This window comes from Parasteatoda tepidariorum, chromosome X2 (genome assembly GCF_043381705.1).
Source record: "Parasteatoda tepidariorum isolate YZ-2023 chromosome X2, CAS_Ptep_4.0, whole genome shotgun sequence".
In the NCBI taxonomy this organism is placed as follows: domain Eukaryota; kingdom Metazoa; phylum Arthropoda; class Arachnida; order Araneae; family Theridiidae; genus Parasteatoda; species Parasteatoda tepidariorum.
The window spans coordinates 28,746,501-28,759,086 of record NC_092215.1 but is presented as its reverse complement, the minus strand read 5'-3'; the positions used below and the strand labels follow the sequence as shown (position 1 = coordinate 28,759,086).

The following is a 12,586-nucleotide window of genomic DNA, read 5'->3' as shown; positions in this document are numbered from 1 at the left end:
TACCATTCTTTCAATTGATTGATTTGATGCATTCTATAAAAATGATTGCTTTGATATAAGTCTTATATTTGTGAAGACCCAACCTATGTCTGTTAAAATACCCAGAAATGAATAAACCGTCAATCATTAGTAAATTATATCTACTGTTTTGTTCTTAAAAAATGATTTATTAACGATTGTTTGCGATTTTCTCTTGATATAGATAAGATCTTCTAATATTTCTTAAATATTGATGTTTGTTAAAAACAATATTTAACATATAATTTCTGAGTAGCATTATTTTGCCCAATCAGATTAGCCCATTTTCGGCCAAAGGTGTGCTAACACACAATTTCAATAAATATTTTTTATTAACACTGTGACGTGTATTTTTTGCTAATTTTGTTTTTCTGCTATTTTTAAGGGCTCTGAGGACATCTATAAAATATAAATCATTGGAGTAAACACTTTCTGTTGAGAAATGTTAACAATACGCTAGTTTTTTTTTTCTTCTTTAACAAATTCGATTTTTTGAAGTTGCATAGTTATTTTACTTAAGATTAACCATATGTTTTTATGATGGATTAAATTTGCAAATTCTGTAAATAAAATAAAACTAAATAAATGTCCTTAAAAGAAATACTTGAGTTCAACTAAATGATCTCAATGTTGCATATAGGCACATTTTATTTCCAAAATATATTGTTTATTTTCATGCATGCAATTTTTTTTTTTTTTTGGGGGGGGGTGTCTTAATGAATCTTATTTCAGCATATTTCAATGAAAATAATACCAAATTTTATAAAAAATTTGTGCTTGGCGTAAAATAGGTTAAAACTTCATTTTTATAATTCTTATTTTTACGCCATTATATGTCTCCTAAATTACATTTTGTACTTAGCTTTGGATAAAACTCTATTTTTGGACTTTTTTTAATAACTTATCCGGTTGCAATTACTCTATTGGTGCACATGTGTGTGGGGGGGATATTGTACAAGTTTGCTAGACGATAAATTTAACCATACTACAGTGTAAGTAATCCATCTTACACATGATTGTACGTTATTATTGATGAATTTGGGCAAAATCGAGCTTCAAATAGCAGCTTATTAAACTAGCGTGCTTTCACGGTGAGCAGAACATAGTGGATCGGGTGACGAGGAGTGCAAAAACTTGTACAACTAGAACAGAAAATTGGTTCAAGCATCATATTGACGACTCAGTGTTAAACTCATATTCACAAACAAGAATACTGATGCGAAATGTAATACGGTAGTACTGTATTAAGATCGCGTCCGTGTGATCTTGAACCGTTAGAGTCAGATAGGCTCGTTTATATATATGTTACTGTGGGCCATGAGGAGAGAATCGCGTGATCACATCAACGTGATCACGATCCCGAAGGGGTTAACAGGAAGTTATTTATTCAAATATTTAAAAATATAGCATTATAATTTTAGATTGAAAACATTTTTAAAGAAAAAAAATTCCTGCTGTAGGATGACAGAAATACGTTCTTTGAAAAACCGCTAAGCTGCATCGTTTTTCTGTTCTTCCTTATTGCTTTCTATTGCATAATCATGTCAGGTTATGTCATCTAACTTGACTTCATAACAAACTTGCAAACAACTTAGAAAGATATTTGGGATTAACATACACCAATGTTTTTAACTGCGTGAACTATAAACTGTTTGAGAATTATTTCTCTCATATTCTCCGAAATGATAAAGTAAACAAAAAGTATTGCACCGAGTCTTGAGAATAGGCGTCGAAAAATATATTTTAGGAGTCGGAAGTGCAATTCCGATTCCGGTTTATTGAAAGTTAAATCCTATAGATTAAAACTAAAACTAAGTTTTTGATCTTTTGAAAATTATTTCGATAAATATTTATAATTTGTTTGTGAACAAAAATATTACCTAAATGAATATTGTGACAGTTATTTATTATCACAAATTTCATTTATCATATTTAAACGTTTTTGAGCCCATGTTTAATTAAAGTATTGCAAAAGTACGGGCATTTCAGAAACCTAATTTATTAAGCTCGTTTTAGAAAATAATTTTAAATTTAGTATTTTACATCATTCGCAATAGTTTCCTAATTTCGGAATACTCCCTACACTGTAAAAAAAAAATCCCGAAACGTTTCTGAATAAATGGGGCAGCTAAGGTGCATGTAGGACGTTTTTGAATATTACGGAAACCACTTTTTTGTAATATTCAGACACATTTCGCAGTACTTTAGAAATATTTTGAATCATTTCTTGCAATTTCGGATTTTTTTTTATTTTTTTATTATTATGAAGCGTTTTTGAATATTTCGGAAGCCTCTTTCTGTAATATTCAAAAACATTTCGCAGTACTGCAGAAATATTTTGAATCATTTCTTGCAATTTCGGAATTATTTTTATTTTTTTATTATTATGAAACGTTTTTGAATATTTCGGAAATCTCTTTCTGTAATATTCAGAAACATTTCGCAGTACTGCAGAAATATTTTGAATCATTTCTTGCAATTTCGGAATTATTTTTATTTTTTTAATATTAGGAAGTGTTTTTTAATATTTCGGGAACCTCTTTCTGTAATATTCAGAAACATTTCGAAGTATTTCAGAAATATTTTGAATCATTTCTTGCTATTTCGGAATTATTTTTATTTTTTTAATATTATGAAGCGTTTTTGAATATTTCGGAAACCTCTTTCTGTAATATTCAGAAACATTTCGCAGTACTGCAGAAATATTTTAAATCATTTCTTGCAAGTTCGGAATTTTTATAGTGAATCAGGTTGTTGTGGTAGCTACGCTACACTTTGTTACTAAATCGGTACCAATGCCTATCAGCATACCCTCCAACTGCTACGGAATTTCCGTAGTTTCAGAAATCTTCTTTTCAGACGGTAGCAAAATTAATGTCTTAATATTTAAAAAAAATTAATTTTAGCGTAACTTGTCCANTGTAATATTCAGAAACATTTCGCAGTACTGCAGAAATATTTTAAATCATTTCTTGCAAGTTCGGAATTTTTATAGTGAATCGGGTTGTAGTGGTAGCTACGCTACACTTTGTTACTGAATCGGTATCAATGCCTATCGGTATCAGTTTCTTACGTTGAAATTAAAAGAAATGTTTTTCAATTGATCGGAAATGATATTAAATAAAGTTCTCTGAGATTTTCGGAAACATTTTTGTCGAGTCAAAATCAGTTTTCGAAATATATATATATATAGATATATTGACANTATATATATAATGTTTTTTTTTCTTTTTTTCTTAATAAGATGCTTATAATTTTACGAGTGTGTTGTCTTAAAGAATTTCTTTTCTTATAATGATTTTGTTCAAATATATTTAATATGGCTTAATTCATCAAATGTTATAAAATAAAATGCAATTTTAAATAAATTAACCTGTAACAATAACCGTGCACATTTAATCTGAAATTAATATTTACTTAGTAATAATATCAATATTTCTCGAGGTTTGGTGGAAATTTTTAATAGAGTATAAATTTTTAATAGAGTATAAATGAGTACGTAAACTTGTTATGGAACAAAAAATCTGGTATACTGTAATTTTTGCAGTAATATTTATTTAATTTGAGTAATTCAGTGATTTTACTGTATTTGTAAACGGTTTTAGCAGTAACGATTACCGTAAAATCACTGAATTACTCTAATTAAATAAAAATTACTGTATAATATTTTACGGTAGTAATGGATTTGACGGTTGATGCACCCTAAGTACCGGTATTTTATATCGTAATTTGATCCGGAATTTTTTATAGCGTATCGACTCCGCTATTCTGCTTTAATGTGTTTAGAATCCGTCAGATGTTTTCAACTGTAGAATTTGTATAATTTATCACTCCCATGTATTTTAAACTTGTGGTTAATGCTTTCATAAATGACCTTAATAATCATGACTGTTGTACGTGAGAACGAAATGAAGATACAACTACCACACATTGTGGTAATTACGAGTTATTGCTTTCTCTTTTGAAATTATTTCCATCACGTTTTTTTTCCTTTCTAAAAAAATTTCTGCGGGGAAAATTGTTTATTTTGTTTTGCTAATCGTCTTTTAGTATAATCGTTACACTTTCTTTTAAATCTTTGATAGCTTTTTATACACAACTGACTGACCACTTTTTCTGTTGAGGGCACCATACCACGGGAGAAACTTTTCATCGCAAATTCTTTTTTATCTACATAACTAATTTAAAATTTAAAGTATAGACAAAATTAGTTCTGGATAACCTAGAGTAGGCTATGAAGTTTCAATTGCTGAAAAGAAATCTCTAAAATATCAAAATGAAAACAAATTATGATTACACAATGGGAAAGTTCTCTATTTTATTAATTTGCTTGTTATTTTGAATTTTGATGTTTTTAATTTTTTTTTTATCAATTGGAACTCCGTGGCTTACTCTAAGTTTGCCTGAACTTATTTTTTCTTTCTTTTAAATTTTAACTTAATTGTGTACGTGAAAGAGAATTGGGAAGGAAGAGTTTCTCCTGCGATATGGTGTGCTTGTGCTCACTTGATAGACTCGATAGTGCAGTCTGAAGTGCAAACATAATATAGTGCAGTGAAGTCTGAAGTAAGAAAAGAAGAATGTTTCGTTATATTTGAGTATCAATTTTTTACAGTATCAATTGAGTATCAATTTTTTACAGTATCAATTGAGTATCAATTTTCTGCCTGAACTCGCTTTTTCTATACTTTAAATTTTAAATAATTTATGAAGTTGAAAGAGAATTTGCGATGAAAAATTTCTCCCGTGGTATAACGTCCTTTTCAATATGCCTTTTTGCAAGGTTATTTTATTATTATACCATCCCTCAAATAAGATGAATATTACAGTGTGTTGCAAAGATTTTAAACAGAAAATTCTTGATAGAATTCTTCAATTCCATATTAGGCGATGCGCAAGCAACCTTAAACAAAATTTAATTACTCTGATAAAAATATCTAGAAATTAATCGTAAACTTCATATCTTTAGTGCAATTTTGATGAAAGGTTTCTTGATAGGCGTTTAAACCTAACTCTTTTTTTTTTTTATGAAAATGTGATGTGCGAGGAAAAAAAATGAATACAGCAATTTGACTCGCAAAATTTTCTTTTATTATTACAAATAATTTTTATTTTTTAAAATTTATTTATCCTGATTTTTTGCTTTAAAATGTGCTATTTTTGAGCTTTAAGAAAATTGCTCTGTAGGAATCGCTTTAAGATAGAAACAGAAGTAGATGGTTATCAGTTTTAAATGCAGCATATTAACAGAAAAATGTAAACTTCTTATCAATTCAGAGAGAGTTGCTATATTCATTTTTAAAATATTCTTTGATATTTTTCTTGAACTTTACATTATAAATTCGAAAATTAAGGTGTATTTTGGGGTGACTGAGCTCCTATATCAGAGATCAATGTCACACGGGTGAACTAAATATAAACACCTAAAAATTTATAGCTGACACAGATATCTATTGTTAAAGAAAATTGTTTAGCGCGTAAAAAACTGCATTTTATCTTGTCTTGGATATCGGATTATTGAAACCTAAAGTGATGCTTAAGGAAGAAGATTCACCCATTATTAATAAATTGAAGGTTTTTTAACGGCTCTTAATTTTAAATAACCGCGCCAAACTTCATTCTCATTTCTTACAAAATCTCAACCTCTTAAAAACTAAACATTCTTTCGAAGTATGAAAAAGAGGCAAAAAGAATTTTTTTTCCCAGATGTAAAATTTCTCTAGTGGTAGACAAATTATATATTTTAGTCCTTTGCTGTCAGACCAATCGTATGGATATTTAAATATTGTCAATTTTTGTAAAATTATTTGTAAGCAATTTTTTTTATAATACCGCATCTTGTCTCCCACGACACGTAAATATGGCTCTAGTGGTAGACAAATTATAGATTTTAGTCCCTTTGCTGTCAGACCAATCGTATAGATATTTAAATATTGTCTATTTTTGTAAAATTATTTGTAAACAATTTTTTTATAATACCGCATCTTGTCTCCCACGACACGTAAATATGGCTCTAGTGGTAGACAAATTATAGATTTTAGTCCCTTTGCTGTCAGACCAATCCTATAGATATTTAAATATTGTCTACTTTTGTAAAATTATTTGTAAGCAATTTTTTCATAATACCGCATCTTGTCTCCCACGACACGTAAATATGGCTCTTGGTAGACAAATTCTAGATTTTAGTCCCTTTGCTGTCAGATGAATCGTATAGATATTTAAATATTGTCTATTTTTGTAAAATTATTTATAAAAAAATTTTATAATGCAGCATCTTGTCTCCTACAACACCTATATATGGTGCTTCTTGTTTAATTTATTATTTTTTTTAATTTCTTTGCCTGATTAATTTACATGAGTAAAAAGTAAAGCATTCCCGCTACAACCCGTTGTGGAGCAGAATTGCATGGTTGTGGCACTGCGCACACGCCGCCTTTATTTCCGAGACAAGCTGGTACTCGTCTGAAGCTGGATGGGCTTTAGGTATATAGGTAGTTTAGGTATATAGGTTTATGTTAGGGGGCCGAAAAGAGTAATGTTGTTTCGGTACTTTTGATATTTGTTATCAAGATTTTATTTTTAATCAATAATGTATTCACCCTCGTTACTAACAATCTTTCAATGCCGGATCGAAAAGGAATGCAAATGGATCGAAAAAAAATGAATTGATTTTTAAGACTAACGAATATTTAATGTGCAGAAACAACATTACTTTCCGGTCCCCCATATATATAGGTTATCCACATTAAAATGCGTTTTCTTTTATGTAAGCTTGGTCAAAATCAAATAATTTTTTTCAAAAAAATCCTTACGAAATATGTGAAAGCATTGTACATGTAAAATAATGTATATCTCGATTTTTTTTTCCAAATATATTTTAAAATCTTCCATATAAAGAAATAAATTTTCTATGTTTTGATAAGTTTAAAAACAGTGATGAAAATGATAAATAGAAAAGAAAAAAAACACTAATGCATTATTCACTGAATAGAATTATGATGTTACTGAATCTTAATAATGAACCCTTTTTTTCCCTCTTATTAAATAACCTTTCTATAAAATCTTCTATATTTGGTCGTAAATTATTTCGGTTATATTAGGAAACATCGATGAATGATAAATGAAAAAGATTAAAAAGAAATTACTGCATCATTCTTTTAATTGAATAATGATGTGACTGTTTCTTAATTAAAGTTTTTTCTTTGATTAAATATCCTTTTATAGCTCACAATTAGTTCTACTATCGACAACTGTGCCTTTTTTTTTTTAAATCTCAAATCAGCCAGGTAATTCAATACTTAATTAGAATATTGCTAAACTAATTTTCATGGTCAATTAGAACATTCAGATTAGGGGAGGAGAGACGGTGCAGGTAAGTCAAAAGGTGCGGTTTCTCGTCTGAGTGTCGTCGTTCGAATTTTGTAGATTCTTGCCATATAAGGCTCTGAGCTCTTTTGCCCTATTTTTTTTCTTGCTCAAGTCCCGCGGACTTGGCGCTGGTTTTTATCTGCATCTTCCAAACACTAAAAATTTTGGTGAATAAAACGAAAAATAACTAGTTCGTTTTGTTGACGGGACGGGGTCGTGGTTGTTTAAAAAAGTAAATGAATGTTGACCCTGTAAGGAAAGTAATTAAGCCGTTTTTTCCTCTCCCCCCAGAAAGCCATTAAAGTGGTGTTTGACTTTGTATTTAGTGCCTTAACAATTGTAATAATTTTCTTCTTCTTTTTTGATATTTATCTAGTGTAAGCTGCGTAAAGGGTTTGAATAAACGATTTTAAAGTTTGCATAACCTAAACATTCATTTCCTTGTTTGGAATTTAAAAACAGAAGAAAATAAGGAAAAATTTGATAGTTGCTGAGTTATTATTGTTTGCAAAAATTTTTGACTCTTAAAAAAGAGAAATCTAAAAGTGACTTAACTTGGTATAAGACTGAGAAATCTTGAATTTGCGCAACAAAATTTTAAAAAGTAATTGTGATGTTGCTCATTTGGTGAAACAATGACGTAACTGATAATTAGAGTAATTATCAGTTACGTCATTGTTTCACCAAATGAGCGGTAGGTAAACTTATTAACGATATTAATAAGTTTACCTACCGCTATTATTGTAACGATATTTGTAGAAAAAATTTTAAATTTTAAAATATCACATGCGTAATATGTTTCAATAAACTATTGAGAAGTTTGCATAACTTAGGCACTCATTTCCTTGTTTGGAATTTAAAAACCGAAGAAGATAAAAAAAAAAATTGATAGTTGCTGAGTTATTGTTTGCAAGAATTTTTGACTTATTAAAAAAGAGAAATCTAAAAGTGACTTAACTTGGTGTAAGACTGTGAAATCTTGAATTTGCGCAACAGAATATAAAATGTTATTAAGGTATATAAAATTATTGTAACGATATTTGTAGAAAAATTTTTAAATGTTAATATATCACATGCGTAATATGTTTCAAGAAACGATTGAGAAGTTTGCATACATTAAACATTTATTTCCATCTATGGATATTAAAACACAGAAGAAGATGAAAAAAAATTTGATAGTTGCTGAATTATTAATGTTTTCAAGAATTTTCGACTCGTAAAAATGAGAAATCTGAAAGTGACTTAACTTGGTATAAGACTGTGAAATCTTGAGTTTGCGCAACAAAATTTAAAATGTGATTGAGATATATGAAATTATTGTAACGATATTTGTAGAATAAATTTTAAATGCTAAAATATCACACATGCGTAATATGTTTCAATAAACGGTTGAGAAGTTTGCATAACTTAACATTTCCTTCTATGAATATATCGCTCATGGGCTGCAATAGCGGCACAACTCAAAAAATCATGTTTTGAGATTTAAGTTGGTTTAAAGTTTTCATTGCTAAGAAAAATGCGTAAGAAATCCTTTAGTTTGCTTAAACGATGATTACCTTCACTTTGAGTTATGAGTTCTGCTAGGATTTCTGCTGAAAAGAATGTGCATTTTCATATTTTACACCTGTTCTTAGTCCAAAACGCGTTTTTTTTTAGTAGTTGTGCCACTATTTCAGTCCATGAGCGATATATAAGTCTAAGATAGGCCATGCTTATAAGTCTTGCGGCGGCACACCTAAGTCTATATGCCACTAGATATGGTGATTTTATTCCACCATTAAACTTTACATAAATATTTAGAAACATCATGTGTATTACTTGAGCCGGTGATTAGTGGTGCAAAGCTGCCATTTTTGAAGATCTGGTGGACGGCTCTGCTTCAGATCGATACATTCCACGTTGTCTGGGAAGTAAAAGTGTTTTGTGCTCAATGTTGATGAGATTACCGCAATCGTGCCGTTGGTCACGAAATTGTGAAGCCTTATTCTCCATCCATCTCCCTGCCCACAATGGGCTTTTGTTTTGCCTTTTCTGTAATGCTTTATATATATGTGTGTGTTAATATTATTTTACAAAAAGGAGGTACCTTGCAATAAAGCAATTATTGTAACATTCTTCGTGAAAGAATTCCTGTTGTGTTAGTCTTACTAATCCACAATTAATTAAAAACTTATGTAATCTCGATTTTAATTTTAACTCAGTAATTTTCGTAGTTTTGTTTATGTTTGTAGTACAGAAGTAAAGTACTAAAATTTGCGAAATATTTTGAAAAATTTAAATTTTTAAAAATTATCATCAAAAAAAAATTTTTTTGTGCTTTTTTTGAACCTCATAGTTTTTTTTTTTTTTGTGCTGATTTTTTTAAATTTTTTCCACTATTGAAAAAAATTTTAAGCTTCGTAATTAAAAAAATTAAAGTGGCAAAAAATAATTTTTTTTTAATTAAAAAAAATCAATATTTTATGTTCCACATCGGAAAGNAAAAAATTTTTTTTTGTGCTTTTTTTGAACCTCATAGTTTTTTTTTTGTGCTGATTTTTTAAAATTTTTTCCACTATTGAAAAAAATTTTAAGCTTCGTAATTAAAAAAATTAAAGTGGCAAAAAATAATTTTTTTTTAATTAAAAAAAATCAATATTTTATGTTCCACATCGGAAAGGCATCTACATTTAAAAAGTAAACTCTGAATTTGCATTTATTTATTGATGTTTCAAATTGCTGAAAAAATGTTTTGTTATTTTTCCTTCCTCAGAACAACCATTACTTTTTCTTGATATTGCATGCGCCAATTTCTTTTTTGGGTTCAAATTAATCCTCAAAACGAATTCTCGAAGTTTTGCTCTTTTAATTCTGAAAATTAATTAAAAATAGGAACTTTTTTTTATCACTTTGTGCAATTTTTTTTATCACTTTGTGCATCAATTATGCAACTTAAAATTTGTTAAAAAGTTCTAAATAAATGAAATTTTGCGATAATTTTTTTTTGACGTTTAATTTCATTTATCAATTGTTATCTAATCGTCACTATATCACTTGTTAATAAATTTACTACATCACTTGTAAGTAATTTTAAACAAGTTATTAGCAAGTGAAAATTAATTATTTAATTTCATAAAACATAAAAATTTAAAATTATGTATGAAAACTTATTTGAAATATGGATTTATAACACAATGTATGCAGAAAATAGATTTTCAATTTACCTTTATTTTTTGAACAAAACAACCTTCCTTTTTATGTATTTAATTTCTTTTTTGTGTGTTTGTCTAGTTGTTTATCTTATAGCTGTTTCGATTTAGCAAACTCAGTATTTTCTTGTGGAGGTGTTATAGCATCGTAATTTATATCAAAATTTGAGAAAATTCAGATATTTATTTAAAATAATTTCTAGAGAATCAAAATCAAAATTTGTTTTTTTATTTTTTATTTCAAATTTTAAAGTGTTGAACGCGATAATGTAGCACTTTAAATTAAACACACAGACTTGTATCTAGACTTTGAGCAACATTGTTTCAAATTTTGAAATTCGTTTATCTTGAGACTGTTTTTAAAATAAATTTTTTAGTTTCGTCGTTCGGATTATAACTAATAGCTTTCCTTAGTTTTTATTGGTTGCCCTTTTAAAAAGTTTATTACTATCGAATTATTTTTTTCTATTTTACAACGAAAACTGGAATTAAGGGCTTATTTTGAACGTGTTTTTTTTGTTTTGTTTTTTTGAAGATCCCAATTTTTTAGAATGTTCATAATTCTCATCTGTTACAATCCATTAAGTTTTTTTTTTCTTTTTTCCTTTTTTTTTATTTTTTACTTTGGCTTTTTGCTTATACATACGTTTTGAAATTATCTGTAATTCTTCAACAAAAAAAGCATCATTAATTTCACCCACTCTCTGGATAAGTTTATATTCACAAATATTCCACATATGCTTTGAAATATACTGTTTGTGTATTTTTTTTTTAGTCCAAGAGGACTAGAAATTTTTACTATGTTTACTAATTATTAAAACTAAACATATTTAAAAATCTCTTACTATTAACAAATACTAGTCATTAATTTAAGTAAGCAGAATTTTCCGCTGTTTATCCATATTTTTTGAGAGTTTCTATGGAGGATTTTCAAATGTTGTTGAGTTGCTATCCAGAGCTGTGCATTTTGTAATTTTAGCTCCGAAAACCATTAAACTTTAAAGGTCCTAAAAGCAGTTTATTTCAGCAGTACTCTCTCTCTTAAGTTTTTCAATTCAAAAATTTTGCATATTATTATATGAATATTAATGTTACAAATTCATGAATGTTTAATATTTGATATTGGTAGTTTGTATAACTTTATTCGTCGAAATTACCAGCGTGTTTTGTAGTTAGGAATGTTAAAATGTGGCCAATATGTTTTGTTTTACGTATGGTCATTAAGAAATACACTGCTGCTATATATTTGAAGGAGGGAAAAAATTAAAAATTGTCGTATTAAATATCCAAAAATATGTATTTTTGACGCAAAGTTAATATTAGCATAAGAAAATCTGCTAATTTTGAAAAATACGTTTAAACACTCCTTCACTTATTTTACATAATTTAGTTCCTAAAAAATATATACTTCAGAAATTGTGTTTTATATTTTTTGTATTAAATTTTATATTGTTTATTTTGTACTTATATGTTTTCTTTGCTTCAACTCACGCTTTTTCTGGTAATAATTTAAGATGTGAGAACTGAAAAGGGAACTTTTAAAGACTTCCCCTCTAACAAGGACTTACATATGTTGTTTAAGATACTACCCAAAACTGAAATAAGTGATTTCTATTTATTTTTGTGGGAATAATAATAACATTTTCCCCTTTTCATATCTTAAGTTATTTTAAACCTGGAAAAATATCTTAGAACATTTTTGTAGAAAATTGTAATTAGTGTGCATTTTTTTTGCCAGAACTTTAAGCTTTTTATAAATTTAAAAAAAAAAAAATTGAAAAAAACATAATTTTCCTCTTGTTTCCACCTTATTTAAACTAATATTATCATTTAAATATCTGTAAAAAAAAACTCCTTGAAATATAGACAAAAAATAATTATAAAAATTTTTTTCTTTCTTGAATAATCTACTAGCAACTATCCCTGGTTTTTAATGACTATGTGTACTGTAATTGTTTGGCAGTAATGTAACACTCCTAAGAGCATCATGTTACTCAACAGAATCTTGAGAT

The 12,586-nt window shown here is 28.1% G+C and overlaps 1 protein-coding gene across 9 annotated transcripts in view; it reads left to right on the top strand.

The window, feature by feature from the left end:
- LOC107443336 (dystonin) overlaps positions 1 to 12,586 on the top strand; it is a 289,005-nt gene that overhangs the window by 159,014 nt on the left and 117,405 nt on the right. Inside the window, exon 1 of one of the 9 annotated variants that reach the window (XM_071188018.1) lies at positions 9,381 to 9,419. The exons of the other annotated variants lie outside the window; for them this stretch is intronic. Within the exon in view, the coding sequence (XP_071044119.1) occupies positions 9,396 to 9,419 (24 nt within the window). The 5' untranslated portion in view covers positions 9,381 to 9,395. Of the gene's footprint in view, positions 1 to 9,380; positions 9,420 to 12,586 lie in introns of those variants that run through there. 9 annotated transcript variants of the gene reach the window in all.